Source organism: Spermophilus citellus (genome assembly GCF_964194105.1).
Source record: "Spermophilus citellus genome assembly, chromosome: 19".
NCBI classification, from domain to species: Eukaryota; Metazoa; Chordata; class Mammalia; order Rodentia; family Sciuridae; genus Spermophilus; species Spermophilus citellus.
In genome coordinates, this window is record NC_138201.1 from 14,705,368 (window position 1) to 14,733,284 (window position 27,917).

The following is a 27,917-nucleotide window of genomic DNA, read 5'->3' on the forward strand; positions in this document are numbered from 1 at the left end:
AAGCATTCAGCCAACTGCAGGTTGAATGTATCTGGGAAAAAACTGCATCTGTGCTGAGCATGTAAATACTTCTTTTCTTGTCCCAAAGCAATACAATATAACAAACACTTACATACACTTACATTGAGTTAGGTATTATAAGTAACTTAGGGATGGTTTGAAGTGCAAAGGAGAATGCATAATACTGTGCCCTTTAACCTAAGGGACTTGAGCATATGCAGATTTTGGAATCCACAGGAGGTCCTGGATCCAAATCCCTATTGATACTAAGGGACAGATTTACTATTATTTCTTTTTTACAACTGGCTTTGAACCCAGATTTTGGCTTCAGAGTCTGTGCTTTAAGTCAGTGGGCTACTCTGCCCCTCAATGACCAGCTGATGCAAAATACTTCACATTGTAAAGCAGTCCCTTTACCCTAAGAATGATCCAACTGAAAACTGTCCAGGACTCAACTTTTACTCCTTAACTTGGATTCATAGAATTACAAGCTTCAACATTTACTTAGGAATACTTACACCCATTTTTCTGATTGGGAAGCTGAGGCCCAGAAAAGCAAATTCCTTGCCCAAGATCCAGGTCTTCCACCTGAGGTCCAGGACCTGGACAAAGGTGCAGAGTCCCTGAGGAGTCTGCCACCTGCTGGCTGTATAGGATGTCAATACAGAAGCAGTACCAAAGAGAAGGGGCTTCAAACAGCACACAGTTCTTTTTCCTCATCTTGGGAATTTTCAAATGTCATTTTAGATGCAGAATCCTCTTCCCACTCACATAGACTTTTAATGAAAAGCTTTATAAGGAACCTCTATGTATTTACAACAATAGTTCTACTCTGAGTGCTATAGGAAGGTGAGAGGCCTGGTATTTAACCTGCTCCCCAAGACTATGCATGGGGCTCCCCACATTCCTCTCCAAGGAAGTCAAAGCCTGCTCAAAACACAGCCTGTGAGCACCTGCACCATAACTCAGGATGTCTGTGCTCCCAACTCACTTGCCATCTTTGATTCTAACACCCTTCTCAAGTGCAGCTGGATTTTGACTCCTAGCACGTAATAAGGCTAGCCTTGGGCCAAAATGATCTTGTAAAATTATCCCCTGGAAACAGCAAGACAGGCCAACATGCCCAACACCTCACATCATCCTCAGAATGGGGCTCCATCGTGCAGGTGAGGATGCAAAGACCTGAACTGCATGCCTGCTTCAAGTCCCAGAGTAAGGAATAGCCCCAGTGGCTCTAGAGTCCACATCTCTGTTCTCAGTGCCTTCACACCCAGGCTACCCAAACTCAGCTCTGTGTCCTTTGCTTTCATAATATAACATCCAATATCTGGAAGGTCATTTGAATCTCATGTGAATTTTAACAACTAACATGCCTGGGCCCTACCGCAGATACAAAGAATCAGAAGCTGGGGTTGTGAATCATTATAGCCTGACATGATGTCCACTGTGACTGCAGCACAAGATACAGCAAAAATGCCCAGAGTCATCCCAGACCTCTGTTTTGCCTCCCTCCAACTCTGGGTACTGAAAACAAGCTACCCAATCCCCAACAGCAGTGAGCCTGGGCAGAACTTACTGTGTAGAGCTCATTGGTCACCTTCAGGAGCTCCTCATGCATCTGCAGGCCAATCTCCTTACTCTGAAATATGAAAGAACAAATGTCAACATTCAGAAATGATGAATATTTGAGAAGATGGAAATGCGAATTACCCTGATTTCATTATTACACATCATATACACAAAAGGAATTATCATATTGTTCCCCATAAATATGTACAAATGTTATGCATCAATTAAATTTTTGTATGTGTGCTACTGATTATGGTGTACCATTGAGCAGGTGTGTCCCCAGCCCTTTTTTATCCTTTTATTTTTTATTTTGAAACAGGGTCTCATTACATTACCCAGGATGGCCTTACAATCCTTGAGTAGCTGGGACTACAGGCATACACCACTGTGCCAGGCTTAATTTTTTGGCAGGGAGGAGGTTCCTGGGGATTGAAACCGGGGGCATTAACCATTGAGCCACATCCTGGCCCTTTTAATTTTTTTTTTAAATGTCAGGGGAGACATTTTCTGGTTGTGTTCAGCAATTTCTTTTCAAAACAGAAAGGGCAGGAATATTTGGGATGAGGTAGAAAGGAATGCAAAAATCAATGAACCTCATTGATCTAGATCTGAATTCCTCAAACTTATGTGTAAAACAAATTAAACTGCTTGCAAAAGGAATTCCCTAGTCATATAGTCAGGGAATTCTACACATCACTTCCTTACCCTAGTGGCTCATAGCAATGTGAGCATGTTAAAGATTCTGGAAAGCCTCAAGGAATCATTCTTGAATTCTGTGTCCTAAGCTAGAATGACCAGAGAATGTTTTCCTTGCTCATTGTTCATTGAACAGCTCTCAAGCATAGGGTTCCATAGGTCTCAGTTTGAGTAACAATGAGCTAGCACCACATTTCCTTGTGAGAGTAATGGAAACTCTCCCTGCATCCAGGAAATGCCCAGCAAGTCAGTGACTTTCTGCTTGCAGAAGGACTGTCTTGGCCAGGAGCCAGCACTTAGCACCCATTTGGATATGGATGTCCAGGCTTTCAGGGCCTGGTTCAACATGAATTAAATCTTGGTTTGTTTTTTCCAACATGAATTAAATCTTCTTCTTGCCCTACAGCCCTGTCTCTCAGCTTCTGGGTCTAGAATGCCAAGAATTACTTAAAGTTAAATTTCAGTGCACCCTCTTGCATGCAAGTTCCCTGAGTCACTGATTCTTGCCCTATCATTCATTGCCTGGATTCTGACATAACAGCAGGTCCACACTGCTGATATGTCCACGCCAACAAGGGGACAGCAGCCATGTAGGTTAACAGAAAATCCACCTAGGCACAAGATAGGAGATGTAGGTTCTTACATCCATTGTGTTACCAAGTAACCATGGAGACTTGGAAAGTTACCTCCCTTTACTTAAGGTACCTCATCCTTAAATGAAAAGATTAAACTAAAACTCTTCCTGAAGTGTGGTCTGGAATCACTGTCAGTTATTACATTAAAGTGACAGTGACTTCTGTGACCACATGTATTTGGGAGAAGCTTCTTGAACAAAGTGCCTTTAAGAATCTTAGGTACTTGGAGACTTTCTTAGAGGGAGCTGCAGTGTGTAGTTTCATTAATCATAAATCTTTTTGCATGAGGTGACTAACAAGATACTGAAGGACATGAAAACAATGAGCCAGTTAGCTCCAAAAAAGTTTAGGATTCTTGTTATTGTATTTATTGTTATTTTAGTAAGTAGTCTCTGCTAGGCTCTGAATGTTTGTATCCTCCCAGTGTTCCTATGTTGAAATCCTCACCCCCCGGGTAAAGGTAGTAAGAGATGAGGCCTCAGGAGGTCACAAAGGTGGAACTCTCATGGTGGGACTAGTGCCCTCAGAAGAGACTTTGGAGAGCTAGCGTGCTTCTTCCACCGTGAGAAGGTGCCATCTGTGAACCAGGATAAGGGTCCTCATCATGTTCCAAATCTGCCAACACCTTGATCTTATACTTCCCAGCCTCCAAAACATTAAAAAATAATTTTCTGACTTTATAAGCCACACAGTTCATGACACTTTGTCACAGCAGCCTGAGTGCTCTAAGACACTCTTCCTATTTGCATGGACTGACATAATAAGTTTGCAAGTGGGATCCCTGATCTCTGCTCTCTGAGCAGTTGAGCCATTGTGCTCTCTGTTTATCTCCCTCAGCCTCATGGCTACACCAGCTGCTGGCAGGCAAAGATCAGTCTTCCTCCAACTCTTGGTTGGGTCAGGAGGCTCAGTACCAGAAAAATGACCTTTTTTTTTTTTACTTTTTATTTTGAGGCAGGGTCTCACTGAATTGCTTAAGGCCTTGCTAAATTGCTGAGGCTGACCTCAAACTTGCAATCCTCCTGCCTCAGCCTCCCGAGGCACTGAGATTACAGGCATGTGCTACCATGTCCAGTTTGAAAAATGACTTCTTGGGCTCCTTCTTCTTGCCCTACAGCCCTGTCTCTCAGCATCTGGGTCTAGAATGCCAAGAATTACTTAAAGTTAGTTGTTTCTACATCAGATCCAACATGTAGCCTAAAGCTCTGGGAGTGATTTCACAGATCTGTTTAGGTGTCTTTCCAGCTCCAGTGGCTAAAACAAAGGGACCCATTCCAAAATAAAAGTGGCCTGGGTGTGGTGGCACACTCCTGAAATCCCAGCAGCTCGGGAGGCTGAGGTAGGAGGACAGCAAGTTCAAAGCCAGCATCAGACCCTGTCTCAAAATAATACATAAAAATGGGCTGAAGATGTGGCTCAATGGTTAAGCAACCTTGGGTTCAATACCTGGTACAAAAAAAAAAAAAAAAAGGTGGAGCCTGTGTAGAGTTAACTGGGGGCCTTCAGCAGCATCCCTGCTTTTACAATGGTGCTCAATGAACCCAACCAGCTACCCCCTATTCTCTATGTTTTTCTGGGCAGTTCAGTGTCTCAGCTTCCCCCGTGGCCTCTTCCCATGATGTGTGCCTTACTGCAGCTGACTCCAGACTCTCCAGCACCACTCAGTGGCTTCCTGTCAGTCCTCCAGATCACTAATATCTTTGACACTTAAAAGCCTATTGCTTATGTATTTATTTTTATGATCTAACTTTTGTCATAGGTAATAAATGCACATGGTGCAAGAAACTCCATCAGCTGACAAGGTAAGAAGAAAAGATTCTCAGGCTCCCAGAATCCCACCCAGAGGAACTATGAAAAGTTTCTTCTGATGCCTTCCAGAAACAGTGGATATGCAAGCACACATTTGGATATCATATGATCTCTTTTAACACAAACTTCTGCATCTTGCTTTTCTACTTAATGATAGATTTTTCTGTTGCAACCAAGATAGCTCTTTCACACTGTATTCCACACACCAGAGGCAGAATAGTTAACTTAACCAGCTCTTTAGAGATGCACATTTAGGTTGCTTCCAGTGTCTTATCCCTGCCACTGTGCACATAAGCAGGGATGCCTGTCAGTCAGGGACCCCATCCTAGAAGCAGCCCTGCTGAGTCTTGCCTTGCTCCAGCTATGCCTTCTCAGCCCCTTCCACCTGGTTCCACCACAAGACCCTGATGTCAGCACCAGTAACCAGAAGCCATATCACCATCTCCATGAGCCTCTCTCCTGGGCTCCATCCTACACAACCTTGAGCCAAGTTCAAAGAACCATATCTTCAAAGGGTACAAATCAATACGGCTGTACCCTCATTACATCAAAATTAAAGTATCCAAAAGTGAACTTCTGAAACCAAACTCTCTTTATCTTCTCAATTTTGGCCAATGGAATAATATCTTACTGGGTTTGTGGATTAGAGCTCTGGAGTTATATGACTATATATATATAGTTATCTCTCCTCTTCAATATATCACTGTGTGCTGTTTTCAAACTGCCTAATCCTATGTAGCAGGCAATGGGGTTTACCTCCCTGTCAACCCTTCTTGCCTTTCCTGCTTCCTACTGAAGCCATGCATTTGACCCTGCGTTCATTCCTTCAACCCAGTTCTTACAGGGAAGATTATTCCATCCCAAAAAAACATTCTGGATTCTTCTGTGTTGCACTAGTCCAGTGGTGAGTATATGACTTACCTGGACAGAAAAAGAGGACTTATATCATTAAAGAGAAGGTTTTAGCATTTCTATTAAGTTCTAGCAAAAAGAATATGTAGCCCTGATTGCCACCAGCAGGCATCTTAGGACCAAAAGAGGAAGCTGCCTTCAGGATGGCAGAGCAAAAGGAACTCCACTCCTTTCATGACCTCCTGGGTAACTGATGGAACAAAAATCCTAGAGCCTGCCTCCTAGTCTACTTTCACTCCTGTGTCTGGGGTTCTCTGTTACTTGCAGCCAAAAGCATCCTCAGGGATCCAGCCTCATTTCCCCCACCAGTTCCTGGAGCACATCATCATCATCATTACAGACCCAAATTTCTGAAGCTGCCTCTTAACAAAGTCTCCACAGCTTGTCTCTTTGATCTAATCATTCATTCTTCACGTCTATACCCAAATGTCCTAGAAATATATTTCTCTGTGTCCTTTCCCCTTGTACACAGGATCAAGTCTCAGCTCCTTAGCTTGACTCCTGAGCCCATGCTCAGAGTAGGTCTGGTTATGCAGTGGGTCAGGGTGGATTTTGAGCTATAGAGACCTGAATTGGAGGTGAGGCTTTCATTTATTGAACCTCTTGGCATCTCAGCTTCCCCATCTGTAAAATGGTTGTAGGGGACAGACAAGGCTGGGCACCAAAGACAGCAGGAAACAGTTTTATTTGGCTGCAGCCAGGTTCAGAGGGCACAACTTTCACTATAATCAATTAATCCCCTGAACCCTGAGTTCAGGTAGTTTCAGAACTTTATACCCAGCATATAAGGGAGGGGCTCACAAGTTCACAATCTGCAGAGGTTCACATAAAAGTAGCTTTTTCTTTCACTGTTCTGGGCAGGTTAACTCTTCAAGGACAACACCTGAGAAGGGGAGAGCTTCTTCTCCCCTTTCTTTCCTCCCCTGCCAGCTGTTACCATAGAGCCAAATTGGTAACTTATCTTAGAAATGTAGACATCTCTGTGAGGCTCTAGCTCAAGGTCAGAGGCCTTGTTAAAGGATTTGTCTTTTTTTAATCAAATTTTGCATTTGCAAATACACTTCTACAAACTACTATACTGGATAAATGTTTATGAAAACTAGTAAAGGGGCGTTTAGCACCTGGAATGCTGATTTCTTCCAGTTTAGTGGCCAAGTAAAAGAGAGCAACAGGAAAATAGGAAGTTTACCTATATTGAACTCTTTTATAGAGACTCTTTTGCTGATAGTCCTGAAATCAATTATGGTAAAGATTTCTGGAGAAGCTTAGTTATGATTTTCTGTGGAGGAGGGGGTGCCACTACAGTTCCCCCCTTTAATGATGTTCCCCCAAATTTAATCCTTTAAATTTAAGAGCATCAGAACAAGAACCTGTTTGTCTTTTCTGCACTTGTGCAGTGAGGGGCAACAGTCTTGTTATTTACTTGTTTTTTCACTCATTCTTTGTTTCCCCTGCTGGGATGTAAGCCCCATGACAGCAAAGAGACTTTCTCTCAGATTCCGAGGCTGCTGCTTATGCTGCAGGCAGACAGTCCTGAGCTCAAAGTGCCCTTCAGGCATAGCCTTAAAGGACAAGGTGACATCCCTCTGGGTGCAGCCTCATTCAAAGACTGGTAAGGATGGGTCATAGGACTTGCTTCTCAGGTCTCAGCCCTGAAGGGTCATTCCCTCTTTAGCACACCCCATAGCTGATTAAGGCTTCTAGTTAGGCCATCTGCTTTGCACTTGACCTTCCCATCTCCTTGGCCCTTTCCTCACACTTCCAAGGGTTATCCCAAGATTGCTCCCCAGCCATTCTAGATGATAAATTCAGATGTCTTGGGGTGGGGTTGTAGCTCAGGGGTAGAGCTCTTGCCTTCCATGTGTGACCCTGTGTTCAATCCTCAGCACCCCATAAAAATAAACAAATAAAAAAAGTATTAAAAAGTAAATAAATAAATAAATAAATTCAGATGTCTCAGAGTGTGCTTCCTGGTACCCATCTGCAGCATCTCACTGCCACATTCCTGCATCCCTGCAATGCTATGGAACTTGTCACACAGTGAATGGATGCTCAATAAATGTTCTGAGCAAATCTATGCATGAATGAAGGGACAGTTCCTCTAAGCCTTGGTTTCCTTATTTGTATAAGTGGAATGGTATCACAGGTATCGTGGAGTCTCTATGAGGAGGAAAAGAGATAACACATATGGCAGTGCCTGGCACAGTATGGGACACAAATGATGTGCCCAGGAAAATGCAGAACAGAATGAATCAACACTCATGAGATGCCAGCGAGGAGGCTAGGAAGTTGTTTAGAGAAGAGAAGATACAAAGTCAAATCTTTTATTAACTCTTGCCTTAGGAATATCCCAGCATGGTGGGGTAGAAGGTCAAGAACACTCCTTGTTATAAGGCAGGACACAGAAGGGAAGTAAGGGAATGTAAAAGGTAGTGATGGGGAGGTTGTACTCCCAGAACCATCCCACCTTGCATGGATGGCCAGAGATAGCCTTTTAGGTAGCAAAAAGAGGAGAAGAGTACAGAGCACAGGCAGGAACCTGGGAATGTAAAAAGAGTGGTTTACAAAAGGAGGAAGATGTAAGCTGGGAATGAAGGCTGGGCCAGATCCTGAAGGCTGATGGAGCACTGACTTATTTCAGAGCAGAACTGAAGGTTTGGGGGCCAAAAACTATGATGTTCAGGGCTGTGCTTCATAAAGATGCAGCACAGGTATATGGAGGGTGGACTAGATGGTTAGTCTGCTTTTCCTTGCTTCGACCAATACCTAATAAAAACGATGTTTTGTTCTTTTGTTTTATTCTGGCTCATGGTTTCAGAGGTTTAGTCCATGGTTGGTTGAGTCCACTGTTCTGGGCCTAAGAAGAGGCAGAACATAGTGGAAGGGTATGATGGAGGAGCACTGCTCTGTTCATCTCAGCCAGGAAGTAGAGAGAGATAGGGGAAGGGGCTGCAGGGAAAATGAACCCTTCCAGGGTATGCTCCCAGCCACACCCCAATAGCCTACAGTTACCATCCAGTCAATCCATTCAAACAAGGATGGACTGATTAGATCACAGCCCTCAAAATCGAAACCTTTGGGTGCAGGAAAGATGGTGGAATGAGATGAACATCATTACCCTAGGTACATGTATGACTGCACATATGGTATGACTCTACATTATGTACAACCAGAAAAATGAAAAGTTGTGCTCCATTTGTGTATAATGGATCGAAATGCATTCTACTATCATGTGTAACTAATTAGAACCAATTTTAAAAGGTGGGCTGGGGCTGGGACTCAAAAGTAGCACACTTGCCTGGCATGTGTGAGGTACTGAGTTCAATTCTTAGCACCACATATAAATAAATAAAATAAAGGTCTATCAACACTTAAAAAAATTTATTCAAAAAATGCAAAAAAAAAAAAAAAAAGTCTAAACCTTTCACCTCTGAATATTCCTACATTTACATGGGAAATTTTGGGGGGGCGGGGAGGGGAACACCTTAGAGTCAAACCATAACAGATGGGGCAGGCCTATGGGTCTGTTCTTGTATTTCCTCAATAGGACTATAAGCCACCAGATGGAACCTGCCTGAGTCTCTGTTCGCCACACCCAGCCCAGGGCTGGCCACAGAGCAGATGCTTAGTAAGTAGCCACTGAACTACACAGGACTCAAGGCGTTATTATTTTACAGTTGGGAAGGGAAATATTCTAAACAACAGTTCCAAAAACTACTGAATGAGGAACCCAAACCAAACATTCCACCAGGAACAGAAGGCCAAAACCCTGTTGATCCTAGCAGGCCACCACACCCAGCCCTTGGGGACCCAAGTAGCAACATATGAGCATTGTTGGCCACATTTTTCACATTACCTTCATGCCTGCCAAGGTTGGAGGTGGCATGCTGCCTCCTTCATGCAGAGGAAGTGTGGGGACAGTGAAAACATCTACACATCAGGTCAAAGAAGGCCTAGCTGTGGCAGCCATGGTTTCGTGGGGTTGAAAGGGCATGGTCCTGCCTTTCTGTTGCAAACAGGCCTATAAGATGAGACTCACCAACCTCAAGACCAGGCACCGTGATGGCAGGTGCCCCAGTTCTATGGGGCTCCTCTGCTTCTTTCTCCTACCGATAGCTAACTTCCTTAGGGACAGACAACTCCTTGTCATGGGAATCATGTTATGCATGGCAGGATGTTTAGCAGCATCCCTGACCTCTTCCCACTAGATGTTGGCACCTTTCCCTACTCACATCCCCAAATTATCTCCAGACATTGTTAAATGTTCCCTAGGGGGCAAAGTCACCCCTCAGTGAGAAATACTGCTTTAAACCAAGGCCTCCAAGTGACAGCTTGTGGCCTGCAGATGTGTTTTGTTTGGCCTTTCAGTGCTTTTAGAAAATCTTAATATTTTCCCAGCATTTGAAGATCAGGAAAGTTCTCTTGTAAGTCCTTATTTTTTAAAATAAGGTATTATGTTCTTTTTTCTCTATTCTTTATTGGTGCATTATAGTTGTACATAACTATGGGATTTGTTATTACAAATATGTACGGGCACATAATATAACAAAATAATTTGGCCCACATCATTTCCCAGTATTCCCCCTTTTTTTCTCTCTAGCTTCCATGTATGAGAGAAAACATGACCCTTGACTTCATAAGTCCTGGTTTTCAATTTCTTTGGAAATTCTAGGTAATCCTGAGCCACTATTTCAAGATGGCAGCCCCTTTAGAGAGAGCTTATGCTCTTCAGCTAGCTACTGAGCCCAACATCTCCCTTCTCCTGGCCAAGCCCTCCATCTGACCCATGGAGGTATTCAAGTTATAACCCAGAAATCAGGGCTATCTCTCAAGAGAAAGGGTGGCTATCTGTATGTAGTAGTGCCCATTAAAAATGACAATCCTAGACCTGCTAACTCAGAACAGCTAAGTGTTCCTCTTTAGCAAGTATTCTTCTTGCATCCCACCATTTGAGAGCCTCTGGAGAGTCTGACTCCTGAAACCAAGTCCTGTGGCATCATAGCAGACCCAACCCGAGACCCATTTGGGCACACAGTGCACCCTGAACCCATCCTTCTGCCTGCTCTGTCTCCCCCTATGCTGCTAGCTTTGACTCCATTCACACACACATTTATTGAATACCTTGTGGGTAACAGTTTCAACCAGGAACCAAAGACACAAAGCTGAATGAGACATTGTCCCTGCTCTGAAGTGTTGTTTTATCAGCAGCAGCTAGCTTTATGGAAACTTTCCCATTTGTTGAATATTGTCCAAGGTTACTTCCATACATTGTTTAGTTTAAAACTTTAAGGTAAATACTACTAACATCCTTATTGGCAAACGCAAGAAAGCTGGAGGTTCAGAAGAATTGAACAATCTGTCCAATCTTGCACAGTTAGAAAGCAGCAAAGCCAGGATTCGACTTTTGGTTGGTCTGACTTCAAAGTCAGCACTCAGAATGACTTACGATGGTCTGCTTCTTCAGGGCCTAGTGCACATACACACAGATGAAAAGAAGCCATTGCAATGATGTAATGGAGATAAGTCCAGGTCACAGATAAAGTGCCAAGACAGGTAAGCCCCCTCGTCATTGCCTACCTGTCTGATGCACTTTCTTACCATCTGCATAGGAATCTGCATCCCTGATCCTTGTCCCTGCTTACAAGCAAGGGTAGTCCTCTTTGTCCCATCTTCCCTGCTAGGAACAAATAAGCCATGATCATTCTTTCTCACTTATCCCTTCCTCCTCCTTCTGTTGACAAAAAATGAGGTGTGGGTGGGACTGGCCTCTACCTACCGGGCCATACAAGATGGTTCACTAGGCAAGGGACTGGACCTCACCAGAGTACTCCAGAGGCTTGTCTCCAGAGAGAGAAACATATCTCAGGATGAGCCAATAAAGAATCTTTCCTGGAAGCTTTCTCCTAACCATACTCTCAGATCATCTCTGCTCTGGGACTGCTGAACCAGGATGTAGGAGCCCTCTGCTGCCTGTAGCCATCACACCTACCACAGGAAAGGTCAGGGACTGGTGGGGCCTGGATCTAGTGATTCCAAAACAGGATCTATCTACGGACTTCTTCAGTTTACAGAATCAATAAATTTTCATGATGGTTTATTTGAAAGAATTCTAACATAATCTGTACTCATGTCAGTCTCAAGATACCAAAACAGCCACTGAGTAAAAAAAACCTTCTGAAAATCCCCCAGTAGGCATCAGCTTTCACTAGTTCCTGCAAAATGACTGATCTCCAAATGGTCAAAACATAAACTCCTAAAAGGATAGAGCTGTGGCTTCTGGAATTCTTTCCTCTGCTTCCTATAATGCCAACCATAAACACTTACATATAAAAGGAGCCCCATAAATGTCCATGAATGAGTTCATTGATGTGTAGATGCAGTACCAAACTAGAGAGGAGTAAAAGGTGACCACCTTTGACCTTTATTTCTTTGCCAAAACAAATATTAATTCAAGTCAAGATGAGCCCAGCAGACAAAAATTTTTCTTGACATACAAGAGATCCTAAGTGAAATCAGCTCCTTTACCACAAAAATCTTGCCATGTGTGAGTTGATTTAGTTTTCAATACAGGGTTAATTATGCTTTTGAAGGAAAACACTCAAAACCTTACTATATAGCTAGGAGTATAGCTCAGTGGCTGAGCATGTGCTTAGTATGCACAAGGCCTAGAATTCTATCCCCAGCAGCACCCTCCCCCCCAAAAAACCTTACTATAGACCCCAGGACTTGATAAACTATATTTGAAAAGTTCTCATTTTAGAAGTCATGTCTGCATTCCCCACAAACTAACTAAGATGAGTGAGTACAATGCTGAAATCATTCTTTATGTAGTAATCCCCTCTAAAACTCATGTTGAAATTTAATCTCCAAAGTCAGATGGTTATGGTATTTAGAAGTAACTAGGATTATATGAGGTCATGAGGGTGGTGGAGCGCTTGTGATGAGATTAGTGAATTTTTTAAAAAATATATTTTTAGTTGTCAATGGACCTTCATTGTATTTATATGTGGTGCTAAGAATTAAATCCAGTGCCTCCAACATGCTAGGCAAGCTCTCTACCCCAGCCCAGATTAGTGACTTTTTAAGAGGAGAAAAGACCCTAGCTAGTACCACCTGCTACTTCACCATGTGATCCCTGTACTATCTCAGGACTCTGCAGTAAGAAGGCCTTCACTAGATGAAGCCTCCTCAATCATGGACCTCACAGATCCAGAAGCATGAACTGAATAAGCCTTTATTCTTTATAAATTACCCAGTCTATGACATTCAATTATAGCAACAGAAAATAGACTAAAACAATATATAAAAAAATAAAACTACCTTAAACTATTGGGTTTAATGACAACCTGCTGTTTTTTCAAAGGGACACCATTCTAAACAATCCTTTAGAACAATTCCAGGCAGCAAGTAATTTGGTGTCTCAGTTTACTCTCAGTCACCCATGTAGAGTCTCTCTTCTCTCAGCAAGCCCTGCTACAGCCTGGCCTGTGCCTCTTTGCTCACTCTTTGTTTGAGTAGATGTTCTCATGTTGGGTTACCTTTGGGATTTCCTAGTTCTAGGGCTCCAATCAAATAACAGGAAACACAAAACCTTTGTCTCTCTTTCATTCCTAAGTCCCAACAGACCCTCTTCTGTTTTTCTATACTCAGGCCTGTTTGTTCATCAAAATCACAAAATTTAAGACCCACAGATGTTCCCTGTTTAAATATATGATGTATGTATGCACTGGCCAGCTCCCAAAGCCATTGGGATTTTGTTTCCAAAGCAGAGGCTTAAAGGCATGTCTCAGAGGGAACAGTCTCTCCAATCCATCCTGGAAGGTCAGTGCACCATGAGCACAGCAGCTCCAACTGCTAAACAGCTAACTCCACCTTCTAGATGTGTCTCAAGTCACCAATAACTAGGCTGTTTCCTGCTGCCATGCTTTGCCTTCAAACATCCTCCTTAGCCTAATTTTTGCCTGACATCCATCCCAATGCTTGTTTTTCTTCCCCTCTCCTTTTCATTTTTTCCCCCCTGCTCCTGGAAACCCTTTCTGTAATTCCCCTTCCAAGACTGATGTATTTCTCCTTTTGCTGCAACTCCAAATGGGTGGCAATTACTCATTTCTGCAAAAAGCTGGAAATAGATTTGAGACTCAAACTCTTCCTCTTCTTGCCAGGACTGGGATGTCAGCCTGCAAGGAAGCAGGAAGGCCTTGGACATACTTGGCAGTAGTGGGCCACGGACGCCCACCCAGGAGCCTGGCAATGGGCTGCAGCAATGAGCCCAGCTTCAGGCCTGCCATCCTCTTCCCTGCAATTACTCCCACCATCTCTTTGGGACCTTCTTCACTCTGAAAGCTCCATTTTCAAAGTCACTTAAAAAGCAGGACTGAAAAATCCAAGGAAATCTTGGAATGGCTATGAACAAATAAATTGACATGGTTAGGATAGGAGTTTCTAGATCTCTACTAATAATACTAAATATTAATGTTAATAATAACACTTGTATCATCATTAATGAGAACACTAGTACTCTTACTAATAAAGTTTATCGTTATGAAAAATAATTATAAGAGCTACTGTTTCTTGATTCTATAGCATGAGCTGGGCCAACAATAACTGCTTTCTTAAACAGTACCTATTTATGGCAGGCACTGTGATTGACCCCACTTTGAAGATTAGGACACAGAGTCTCAGGAGAAAGGAAGTATTGTGCCCAAGGACATAGGGCTTAATGAAGGTGACATTCTCAACCATTCCACTCTGTTGCCTCCACTGGGAAAGCTAGAACTCTAAAGTGCCTCTCCTTCTGTTTTGTTTTCCTCCAAATAATTCCAATACATGGATACTCCTCCCCTTCTGTATAGAAAGCATACTGTTACTTACAAGGCTCTGCGTTAGATCATCATAAACATCAGATAACATCCAGAGCTCAGTGCCATTCTGAAGAATCTCCTGCTATAAGTGACTGAATCCCAGCCCTACCACTGGCTGCCCCTGGCAGATGGAGATGGAGCAGGATGCTGGGCTAGGGCTCTGCAGCCCAGGACAAGTCCAGGAGTCATCTTTTGTTACTATGTCCTCATGTTGGCTTTTTTTTTGCCTTTCTTTGTTTTGCCTTGGTTTAGTCCTGAATCTCTTACAGATAAGAAGCTAATGGTTGGGCTGGGGATGTGGCTCAAGCGGTAGCGCACTCGCCTGGCATGCGTGCGGCCCGGGTTCGATCCTCAGCACCACATACCAACAAAGATGTTGTGTCCGCCGAGAACTAAAACATAAATATTAAAAATTCTCTCTCTCTCTCTCTCTCTCTCTCTCTCCTCTCTCACTCTCTCTTAAAAAAAAAAAAAGAAGCTAATGGTTGAGTTTGGGGCAAGAGCCTACCTGGGGAGTGTGACAAGGCCATCTTCCTGGAAAAACCAAGATCTACAAAAATGTGAAACTTCTCAGTTTTGAGCTATCTCCTCTCCATGTTATCTTCAATGTGATTGTGGATGTTGTTAGGCTAATCTGTTCCATTCAAAACACTATTGATCATTCATTACCGCTGTATCACTGACCTAAGACTTTAACCCTTTGTCATTTTATAATATCATCTTCTGTTTTACTAACTTTGTGGACAGGATATGAATAAGGATTGCATTGGCATTTCAAAAATGTCTCTACCCATATATTCACCATCTTTCCACCCATTTCCCAACCAGCCATCTATTCCATTTATTCACCCATCCATCCATCCATCTACCCAGCCACCTTCCCACTAATCTGCTCATGCATCTATCCATCCATCCATCTATCCATCCATCTGCCATCTACCCATCCACTCATCCATCCATCCACTCACCTGCCTACCCATTCATCTACTCATCCATATAGCCATCCATTAACCTGACATCTACCCACCCACTCACCCTTCCTTCCTTTCCATTCCCATACCAACCTCCCTGACCCAGGTCCCAATTACATTTCATCACTAATATGTATGTAAGTACATATATATAAAAATGTAACTGTTCTGGGCTGGGGATGTGGCTCAAGCGATAGCGCGCTCGCCTGGCATGCGTGTGGCCCAGGTTCGATCCTCAGCACCACATACAAAGATGTTGTGTCAGCCGAAAAACTAAAAAAAATATATATATATATATTAAAAAAATTCTCTCTCTCTCTCTCTCTCTCTTAAAAAAATGAAACTGTTCTCTCTAGTCTAGCATCTCTCCTTTCAAAGCCATCAAATGCACATGTCAAATTAGTCATCCTTAAAGTTGGCTACATTCCTTCTCAAGTCCCAGCAATATATATATTCAAAAACTTTCAATGAATCTCTAATGTCTAGAAAATACAATCCAGCTCTTCAGTCTGACACCGAAAGACCTCCTTGACCCATCCCAACATATCTTTCCTGATTTTCACCCTTAATCTCAATTCTGCAATATCTAAACCATGCATAAAAGAGAGTGAACACCATGAACACACCACCCAAATTAGATTATTATTAAAAGTTTGCCATTTTTGCTTCAAAACTATTTTTAGGAAGAAAAATGTTAAAGGTGCAGTTGAAGGGTCCCTGATCTCCTCCCCTCTGCCCTCTTTCCTCAGTTGTGTTGCTGGTGTGTATACGTATTATACAGTCTACATTTGTATAGCTTTATTCCACAGAGGTACCTAAAAATATGAACAATGTAAGCTATTCTGTGTCTTTAATTTTGTAAAAACACCATACTTTACTCTTTCTTGTCTAATAGTACATTTTCAAGTTTCATCCACAGTAATACTTGGAGATCTAGTTCCTTCATCTTGACTATTGCATAATATTCTATTGGGTGACTATGCACAGCTTATTTAACCACTGCAAAAACATCCTCATACAAAGTTTTGTATGTGCATTTTGTTGTTTTTTGTTTTTGTTTTCTTTATACTAGGGATTAAATCCAAGGCCTCAGGCATGCTAGACCAGTACTCTACAACTGAGCTACACCCCTAACCCTTTTTAGTTTTTATTTTGAGACAGGGTTTTTCTAAGTTGCAGAGGCTGGCCTCAAACCTGCAATCCTCCTGGGTATCTAGGATTACAGTTTTACACCACTCAGCTTAGGATATCTTTAGGTTTTACTTAGAAGTGGAATTACTGGGTCACAGGGTCTATCGTTCTTCCTTCACTGTTCCTTGATACTGCCTAATTGTTCTCTGAAGGAAATGGACAAGTTTACATGTTTATAGAATATATGAGAGTGCTTTATGCTTGCTTTACCTTTCTCTGATTACCAGTAAGTATGAACATCTTTTCTTACATCTTTGGTCATTTAAGTTTCATTTTCTGTGACTCACCCATTGATATCTCTTACCCATGTCTCTGCTGGGTTGTTTGTCCTCTTCTTATTAATTCATAGGAGCTGATTTTATGTATTCTGGGTATTGACCTTTTGTTAATTCTATGCAACCAAATATCTTCTGTTCATCAATCCATCTCTTTATTTTTGTTGTTGGATAAAAGATTTTTAAAAATTTTTATATAATAAAATTTATCAATATTTTCCTTTACAGATTGTGCTTTTTTTAAAAAAAAATTTTTTTAGTTGGACATGATACATTTATCTGTTTTTATGTGGTGCTGAGGATCGAACCCAGTGCCTCACACATGCTAGGCAAATGCTCTATCACTGAACCACAATCCTAATCCTATGGTTGTGCTTTTAAAAAATGTTTTCTTTAGGCAGCCTTTTCTACACCAAAGTTTTAAACATAATCTCCTACACTTTCTTACAAAAGTTCCAAAGTTTTGCTGTTTAACTTTTGGCACTTTAATCTATGTAGAATATATTTTTGTGAACTAATATAGAGTTTTTGGTCTTTTCCATATTTAAAAAAAAAAAAGGGTATGGAGCTGGGTGCAGTAGTGCACGCCTATAATCCCAGAAGCTAGAAAGGCTGAGACAGGAGGATCACGAGTTCAAAGCCAGCCTCAGCAATAGCGAGGCACTAAGCAACTCAGTGAGACCCTGTCTCTAAATAAAATATAAAATAGGCCTGGGTTACTCAATGGTTAAGTGCCCCTGACTTCAATCACCAGTATTCCCCCCAAAATGTGTGTGTGTGTGTGTTTTACTGTGTGAATAAAATTAGTTCCTACAAATAATAAGCAAATTATAACCAGTTGAATCAGCCCATCTACAATAGTCTTTTTCCCTTTGATTTTTTAATGTACCACTGCCATATCCCACATTCTCAGGTATGGAGGTCTCTGCTTCTAGCTTTCTGTTCTGTGTCACTGTTAAGTTGGTGTAGCCATGTTCTAGAACTATCTGTTTTACTCTCACTTTAAGTCTTGATATTTGATAAAGTCAATGCCCAACAAATACCAAAAAAAAAAAAAAGTATGTGTGTATGTGTGTGTTTTTAAGGATACACACACACACATATGGATATTATCAGAATATATATATATATATATATATCCTTATAAACCTAATTTTCTTATTATAAAGTTAGAAATTTAAAATAAATAAAAAGCTTTTAAAAATCTTTGAGACTTAAAAAAATATAATTCTGATGAATTCATAATTCATGGGCAAAGATTAAATTACAATAGGAACTATGAAATATTTATGTCTGAATGACAATGACAGCATCTTGTATCAAAACTTCTGGGATGGGGATAATTTGTACCATCAATGGCATTAAATTTTCAATCATTCTCATTTTCTAATATATGCATTTAAATGACATTTTCTAATTGGATATGGCTGGCACACAGGAACATTACTAATTTTTGTATATTAATCCTATAAGCAGCCACCTTGCTGAATTCTCCTCAGGAAGGATGATTTGCTGTTAGATTTTGGTAAGTGCCCTTTATCAGGCTGTGGAAGTTCCTGTTTATTTCTAATCTGCTTGGAGTTTTTATATCAAGTGGTGAAAAATTAGAACCATGCCTTTTAAAAGTCAAGAATGCCTCTCTCTTCCACACTGTACTGAGTGGAGGTTCCAGTCAATAGAACAAGGCCACAAAAAGAAGTAAAAGGTTATAAAAGAAGAGATGAGACCAACAAGGTTAGAAGTCACCAGGGAGTGGATTCCAGAACTTATTTTCTTATTTCTGATTCTTTAACTAGTGCACCCTGAATAAAATCTTCTTTCCACCCCATCTCCCGTCTTAAATTTTGCTACATTCCTTCCCAAGTCCTAGCAATCATCCTCGTAAAGCTTAATGTTGTTGATTGTTTACTGTCTGCCAGGCATTTCATGTCATCTTTTAAGTCTTAAAACAACCAAATGAAGGAGGTTACTGTTAACTCCATATTGAAACTGATGAAATGTAGAATGGAGGAATTAGGCGCAGTGTGCAGGACTGAAAAGTGACAAAACAGAGCTGGAACCAGACTCCTTCCCTAACCCTAGCCACTGTGCTAGACTGTCTACCTCTTCACAGTAGGGGACCCAGACTTGTCTACCCACTGGCCATTGCTTTGGTCTGGCCTCTTTCTTTTCTCTGCATATCTGTTGAGGACGCAGTGAGGCACCACTGAGATCCCCTTCAGGATTGGAGAAATTACTCCCAGGAAGCACTGCCAACAGACGGCTTTGGCTGTCAGCCCTTTTTGGAACTGCCACTGCTGAAGTGGCATCTGCCCAAGCCCTCACCCTGTCCTGGAGGCAGCCCACATCCTATGACCAATCAATGAGAGTGTAAGGGCCCAGTCTCCTGGCCACACTCAGGACAGCTCTGCAGAGCCACCCAGCTCCCCAAGGAGTCAGCTGAGGCCTCTCTTACAGCCCAGCTTCTCCACTTGCCTCCTCCTGCTTCCCTTACTCTTCTTCTGATGTGGAATCCCAAGAATCCACCCTAATATACCCCAACTCCATACATGCTGCCTGAGAGTAGGCTTCCCAGGGACCCCAAGCTGTGAGAGACACTTGTCCTTCAATGCTGCCTCCAGCATAAATATTCCCCAACATACCTAGGTTCTCTTCCCTCTGAAAGAAATTTGGTGGTGAAAACCATCCCTCACAGCCACATTTAAATGAATCACTGCTCTGCACCTGTCTTGACCTCTTTGAGATCCATAAGGCAGGTCATTGTGTCTGATCCATTCTCTCTCTCTCTCTCTCTCTCTCTCTCTCTCTCTCTCTCTCATTTTTTTTTTTTTTTGCATCTGCATTTACCATCCAAGTATGGACTGGAGTCTGACAAATCTGGATTCAAATTCATTCCCACACTTATCAGCATCAGTTTCCTCATCTATAAAATGGGAGTATGACAGCATCTTTCTATTAGATTTGAAGAATTAAATGTGTATGAAATGCTTAGCCCAGGGCCTGGCACACAGTACACAGTCACTGATTCTTTGTTTGCTATAATTGTTTATCTACTGTCATGCTAGCATCCATGTGTTTGTTGAATGAGCTGGGAATTCTGCTAAAGCCCAGCTTAGCTGGCTCATCTCCCTGGGAGACAGTGGAGATGGACTGGAGGCTCCTCATCCCTTGGCAGTTTGCCCACTTGGTTCTCTCCCCTGCAGGCCTCACAGCTAGACCCTCCAGTATGCAAACCCTCACTCTGCAAAAAAAGAAAAAAAAAAGAAAAATAAACTTGGCTTGGAAACCAAGGCCAAGGGTGCTTTTGATCTCTGTTACAAAGCAAGGCAATTATTGGACACAAAAGCCCTGATTTATTTATGAAATGCAATGGACATCTTCGAGGCAGGAATGAGAAAACTCACTCAAGACCAAGTCCTTGTTGCCACACTCTGAATGGCTGCTTTCAAACACACACCCCCCCGAATGCCCTCTCTTCTCTGCAAAGAGTCTTTCCTCATTAGCGCTTCCCCAGAACACCATGGCTTCCAACAATCAAATTCACATCACGGCCGGGGCAAGTAATTAAATTCTGCAGGCATCAGAGCGTAGAGTAATGGATGGCTATTGTTAGGGATTCTGAAGAAAACAGAATGAGGCTGGAAATGGAATGGGCTTCAATGCCCAGTCTCAGAAATGCTGAGGGGTGGGAAGGAAGGGCAAGTGAGGTGCCCGTGGAACCTCCCAGCTGCTGGACCACATGGGACGGTGGATTTAGTACTGTGCCTGGCGTTGAAAACCTGGGTTTAGAGTTAGACTCTGCACTCACCTTGGTTTCCTCATCTATAAAAAGAAGGAGGAGGTTGGTCTAGATAAACCATTCTCTCTGTGTGCTTCCCCCCCCCCCCCGCCCCCACAGGCATCACCTGGGAATTTGTTAGAAATGCAGATTCTTAGGTCTCACCCCTGACCTACTAAATCAGAGACCCTGAGGGTGGAGCCCAGCAATCTGCATTTAACAAGACCTCCAGAGGATTCTAATGCATGCTAGAAATATAAGACCCACTGGTAATGTTTAAAGATGAGGCCGTAAACTCAAATGCATAAGAGGCTGAAGAGGCAAAATAAAGGAGTCAAATAAGTATAATACACTAGACAACAGCAGGGATGGTGGGCAGTGGAGAGAGCATGGCCAGCTTGATGGAACTGACAGCTCTTGACTTCATCTGATGACTGCCTCATATTAGCTCGTGTGGCTCTGGTATTGCCAGAGATTCTGATGTTGTCAGATACATCAAATAACCATGACTTTATTGTTATAACCCTACACACTGTGCTCTTGCCTTTCTCTATGACCTTGAACTCCCAAACTCTTTTCCCCACTTGGCAACTCCTATTCATCCTTCAGTGCCCAGCTCCACAGTCACCTCCATTGTGAACTCATTCTCAACTCTCTGCCCCACTTTGTACCTGTCCTCTAAGAAGACAGAGAATATTCAAACACAAGGCAAAAGAACTGACCTGTAGAAGAAGGTGACACAGACAAGGAAGACATGGTAAAGTTACAAAATGGTTTTTATCCCAGAGAAAGAATTAGGACCACTTGGAAAAGTTACCCTCTTGCTGCTTAAATATTGCTTAAACAAGGATATTGATCCCATTTGACTAGAACTTAATAAAATTTTTGAAGAACAAATATTTTTAAAAACACATGCAGAATTCATAGCAAGATTAAAAAATAATTGGTACAAAAATACCTCAAGGTTTTAAATGACAGAGACTTCAGTATCAGACTGTCATCAAAAAAGCAAATTTCAACAGGGTGCACTGCTACACACTTATAGTCCCAGCTATTTGGGAGGCTGAGGCAGGAAGGTGGCTCAAGCCCAGGAGTTGGAGGCCAGCCAGGACAATGCAGCAAGGAAAAATACCAAAGGCAAACATCTTCATAGGTCTAGGCAGCCCCACTCCACTCTCAACTGGTCAGCGCTTCCTAGAGTATTCTGATTGCTTCTGAATACTAACTTGCCCAGGTCAGAGAAGACCCAGCATGATCCAGGAACTACACGCAGGTGAAAAAAAAAATGCAAAGTAAAATCACAGGGCTGTTTGTCCACAAGCAGGAAAAACCTGGATGGGTGGTCATGATTTCCATCTTGAGTAACTGATAGGTTTTAATGTGGGTTGGATCAAGGGTGTGAGTAGAACCAGTGAGAAAATTTGGAATGCAACCACCATTTGGCCCAGTTATCCCACTCCTTGGTTTATATTCCCAAAGGGCTTAAAATCAGCATACTATAGTGATGCAGCCACTTATACCAGCTCAATTCACAATAGCTATGAAACCAACGTAGGTGCCCTTCAACAGATGAATGGATAAAGAAAATGTGGTATATATACATGATGGAATACTACTCATCCATAATGAAAAATGAAATTATGGCATTTGCCAGTAAATGGATGGAACTGGAGACTATTATGCTAAGTGAAATAAGCCAGTCCCCCAAAAAACAAAGGCTAAATCTCTCTGATATGTGGATGCTGACACATAATAAGGATGCGGGAGGGAAGAATAGTAGTTCATTGGATTAGACAAAGGGGATTGAGGGAAGGGAGGGGGATGAGAATAGGAAAGACAGTAGAATGAATCAGACATAACTTTCCTATATACATATATGAATTCACAACAGTGAAATGCCACATAATGTACAACCATAAGAATGAGATACAAATTAGAATAAGTTATACTCCATATATGCACAATATGTAAAAATATGCTCTACTATCAGGTATATCTAAGAAGAACATATAAAAAATTAGAGAAAAGAAACACTGTAAGATTTTGTTTCAGCATTGAGAGCATTTCTATCGATCACAGTTGTCCTCAAATGAAATGAACCATCCTGAGAGGTAATGAGCAACGTTTGTTCAGGGACATCTAACAGAAGATGATAAAGGGCCTGAAACAGATAGCCTATTGGACATCAATTGTTTAATTTCCCCCTCCTTCTTGTAAGAGCACCCCACTTTTTCTTGGAGAACTACTCCTCACCTATTATCAGTCTCATGTGTCAGTGGAGTTGAGTGTACATCTAACCTAAGGGTCGTCATCTTTCCCAAGAGCACCGCATCTCTCTGGCTGCAGGTGTGCCTTCAGGAACCCTCACATAACCTCTGCTGGTCCAATCAGAGCCCAAAAGCCTAATTCCAGGAAAAGGGACTTGAAGCCAGTAGGATGAAAGCCTGGAACTGCTAGAGGCCAATTTGGTCATGGGGATAGATTAGCTTGAAAATGTTCCTCTGCTATCCAAAAAATGAAAATAGAAATTGAAGCAGAGTTGCAAAGACTGAGTTCTGATAACACCCTTTGTTTTCCAGAAGCCTCCAACCCTGAATCTCACCCCATAAGAGCTGGCAAGTTCTCTTTCTTTCTGAGAGCAGGTGGAGCCGGATTTCCAATGTCTGCAACTGTAAGAGTCCTGGTCACTTTGTATGGCCTCTAAGATCTTGTGCATGGCTGATCTTCATCTCCCACTCGAAACAAGCTCTAGGAGCATGGGCTTCTAGAATTTAAAGAGCTGCCTCAGAGCAAATGGAGAATCACAGAGAGGTAGGTTATGAAGTCGGACAGATCCTGTCTCTCCATTTCCATTTCCTGGGTGAGAAAACAGACTCAGAGAGACTTGCCCCCTGCTAGTGAGTAAGACGCAGTTCTGAGAGAAACTCCAAAAGCTCAGCCACACTGATGAGAGGGGCCAAAAGCCACCATGTCTGGGTTCTCCTTGAATTTGTCCAAGGCCCCAAACTGACCAGAGCCAGGCCTCCTTGGAGATTCTGAGGACCATAGGAACCCTGGGTACATAAGGTATACAGGCCTCAGTCCCCAGGTTATATATAACTGAAGCCACACAAAGGGGCTGCACTGTGCTCAATCTGCCAGCCAGGCTCTGGTCCCAGCTCTCCCAGCTATAGGAGGTGGGTCATTTCCTTTGTTCTGCAGGCACAGACCTGGTAACAAGGCACCCAGGAGCTCAGCTGTAGACTTTTTTTTTTATTATTTTCCACCCTGTTAACCTCCATTACCAGTCAGGCTCTTGTCAGCCTAAATGAGAACTGAAAAGATTTATCTCACTTGTCCTGGGGCTCAGCTCAGGAAAAAGACCCTTCATTTCCTGAAGGCCCTGATGACCCTTTCTGTGTGAGTCACTCCCACCCAGGGACAAAACTGTGACAGCAGTGGTGGGCGGGGGCTCCTAAAGGGACCACGAGTCCAAACTGGCAGATGTCCGAGTCAAGTCAGTGGAGTTGTGCAAAGCACTGTGGGATTCATTTTTTATGGGTGTGCTGTATTTGCCTTCCTAATTATGTTTGCTTACGCAAATATTAAACCTAGACCACGTTTCATAAATATGGCCCCAGGAGGAGACCAGAAGCACACTGTGTGACAGGAGAAAATTAGCCTGTGACTGCAATTTTGCTATAGAAGTAATCCTCAAAGTGGACAATGCAAATACAGACCATGGAGAGATGATTATATTTTAAATCATCTTGTTCCCTTCCCTGTGCTTCTAGCAATCCCAGGTCAACAAATCCCTAAAATTGGCACCTGGCAAGAAGAGATGAGCTAGATTATCTTAGAAATAACTGTCGCTTGTGTTCATATAATTAGAGCCAGTTTTTACCGGGTGCTGCTCTCCATGCTGACTTGGTGCCCCACCCCCTGCAGCTGCTCTGGGGTATTTCTATCCTCATTTCATAAATGAGGAAACTGAGACACAGAGAATTCAAGAAACAAGCCCAAAGATGCACAGCTAATAAAAGATCAACCAGAACTACGAATCCAAGAATTTAAGAAACCTAGACACACAGGTCACACCAAAAAGCATTCCAACAATGCCCCTGTCCTCTACATGCACCATTTGTTTAATCTACACAGTGACCCTGAGAAGTGCTGATTTTTAACATCATTGGATAGACAAAGAGGATGAGGCTCACCGAGACCAAACGACGGGCCCATTTTGTAGGTGAGGAGAGCAGTGCTCACAGGAGTAAGTTCAATTCTACACACTCAAGTGCGCTGGATGCTGTATAAAGAGCTAGTATACAGGGACATCAGGGAATATAACAGTGACAGCTCCCTTCATCCTTGGTATCTGGATGTTTATGTGGGCAAAGCCTTGCCAAAGCCATGGGGCACTCAGTCAAAGGCCTTGAAAACAAACCAACTTTTGATCCTAAAATTTCCATTGCAGAGACCAAGCCTAAGAAAGTACCAGTGGACGCAACAAAGCAGCTCACAGCAGCGTTATTTATAAAAATGCAGTGAAGGAAATTACATAAGTGCTCAACACCAAGAGATCAGGCAAATAAACCAGGATATATCTATGTATAAAATATATGTAATCATTCAAAATGTCACAAAAGCCAGATGAGGTAGCATGCCTGTAGTTCTAGTAACTGGAGAGGCTGAGGCAAGAGGATCACTTTAGCTCATGGGTTTAGGACTAGACTGGGCAACAGAGCAAGACCTCATCTCAAAAAAAAAAAAAAAAAAAGAAGTTACAGGGCTGGGGATATACTTCAATGGTAGATACTTATTTAGCATATGCAAGGCCCTGGGTTCAATCCCCAGTACAGCCAAAAACAAATTATAGAAATTTATTTATTGGGGGGCTGGGGTTGTAGCTCAGTGGTAGAATTCTCACCTCACACATGCAGGGCCCTGGGTTCGATCCTCAGCACCACATAAAAATAAACAAATAAAATAGTGGTGCTGTGTCCAATTACAGCTAAAAAATAAATATATTTTTTAAAAATTTTATTTATTGGGGTACTGGGGGTTGAACTCAGGAGCACTCAACCACTGAGCCACATCCCCAGTTCTATTTTGTCTTTTATTCAGAGGCAGGGTCTCACTGAGTTGCTTAGTGCCTTGCTTTTGCTGAGGCTGGCGTTGAACTTGCAGTCTTCCTGCCTCAGCCCCCCAAGCCATTGGGATTATAGGTGTGTGCCACCACGCCCAGCTAAAAATTTACCTTTTGACATGGGGAAATTTTGTAATGAATGTTACATAATTTGTTAGGTGACATGAGCAGGTAGTAATATCATATATGCAGTATGATCTCATTTGGGAAAAATGTATATGTACACTAAAAAATACATAAATTATAAGCACTCCTAGAAAATATATTTGCATATGTACTTATAAGGAAAATTCTAGAACATCAAAGAGAATATCTCCCAGTGATAATATTTCCTCCGTGTGTGTGTGTGTGTGTGTGTGTGTACTCATCTGCCCTTTTCCAAATCCTGCACAATGCATATATATTACTTACCTAAGCAGGCAAAGGTTTGTATTCTTCTGATGGTGACTGCTAAAGTGCTCAAGAGCACACAGTTTTTCAAAGACACATCTAGGGTTTAAACTCAGGGCTGGAGTATCTGATCAAGCCCTTGGCCCCTTGAACCCTTCAACATAACTGCCACCCCCACTCCCAGCCCCTTATCCCTGGGGCATAGTGTTGCCATGAACATCCCAGGACAAGAGCTAGGGCTGCGAGGGAAGCCACTTGCCCACCTTTTTGAAAAGTCTGATAACATCCTCGCTGATCTGGGAAAGGCGGACGATGACATTGTTCATGAAGATGTCATTGAGGGTGGCATGGTCTCGGCTCTCCCGCCGGGTCTGATGCAGGACCAGATACCAACAGTTCACAGGTGAGAGGAGGTATTGGTCCTTCCTGTAGAAACCAAGACAGCTCAGGTTGGCTTCATGGGAACAGTTTCATACTGTTTAACATCATACCCACCTTGGCCCTTTTGGTCCCTGGGGCACCCCTTCAAGGTCAGTTACATTATTACACATTTTACAGAGAGGGAAACAGAGGCTATGAACGCCGAGATGATACTTCATGATCACAGAACAGATCTAGGGCTAGAATCCAGGTCTTTGACTAAGTCTATGCTGTCTACTTCCCCCTTGAATGGTGCCCACTGGTGCACCTCCATCTTCTAGGAGGAAGCCTGCTCCCCTGGAGCTAAAAAATACTAACCCGGCTGTATTTGAAATATTTGTATGATTTCTATAACTATGCAATGGAAAGAACAAAAAGTGGACACTTACTCTCCCCCTCTTTGCCTTCTCCAACCCCTGGGATCCCCACAAAGGATTAAGAGCAATCCTTTGTTCTTCTCTGGGGATCCCTTGGCTTCTTATAAACAGGAGCCTTCATCCCTTGGTGGAACTGGAGGGAGAGGCCTTGGGGGTTCCAGTTCTGTATTTTGGGGGAGGACTTAAAAAAATACAATTATATACAAGACAAATAAGACTTTGTCCTGCAGAGATTGATAGATTCTTAGCACTTAGCTGGATATTATGCTAAAACAGGGGGTGTCAAAATACTCCCCATATCAGCAGCACGGGCACCACATGGAAAGTTATTGGAGAAACACATTCTGCAGCCTCGCTCCAAGCTTGCTGAATCATAAACCCTGGGGATGGGCCTACAATTTACAAACCCTACAAGGGATTCTGATGTATGCTCAAGTCTGAGAGCCACCAATCTATACACCATTGCTTCCCAAACTCATGAGACAGAAGATCTACATATCACCACTTCCCAAACTCATGTCTTGTGTCTACACCCTTAAGAAAGACCTTTCTGTCCTCTCTAGGATAGCAGAGAGAAAAACAATTACAAACAAAAACCCAAATCCATCCAGTGCTCCCACCTTATCACAGGGGGCATCTGTGCTGGAGTTCTTGTCCTTCAACCGAGTCTTTCTCTTACTCTGATTTCCAGTGTGGAAAGAGATATTGGAAAGGCAGGATATGAGTATGACCTAAAGGTGGTCAGCTCCAGAGAGTCCCAAGGCCTCCCTGATTCCCCTGCTATCTTGAATGCCAACCACCCTGGAAGCTAGCCAAGGTTCTGCTCACAAGAAATGCAGACTCCACAATCAGCACTTTTGAGGAAGAGAATTCTGCTGACTCCCAGCGTGACTGCATCCTCTGCCCCA

General features: G+C 42.6%; 1 protein-coding gene across 4 annotated transcripts in view; it reads right to left on the reverse strand.

Moving 5' to 3' along the window:
* The window catches only part of SRGAP3 (SLIT-ROBO Rho GTPase activating protein 3), a 252,101-nt gene that overhangs the window by 82,624 nt on the left and 141,560 nt on the right, over positions 1-27,917 (reverse strand). For all 4 annotated transcript variants that reach the window (XR_014019852.1, XM_081276010.1, XM_081276009.1 and 1 more), the window contains exons 3-4: positions 26,476-26,638; positions 1,577-1,639 (exon numbers count right to left, since the gene is read on the reverse strand). Coding sequence is in view for 3 of the 4 variants with exons in the window: in XM_081276010.1 (XP_081132136.1) it covers positions 1,577-1,639; positions 26,476-26,638 (226 nt within the window). In the remaining variant the exon portion in view is untranslated. The remainder of the gene's footprint in view (positions 1-1,576; positions 1,640-26,475; positions 26,639-27,917) is intronic.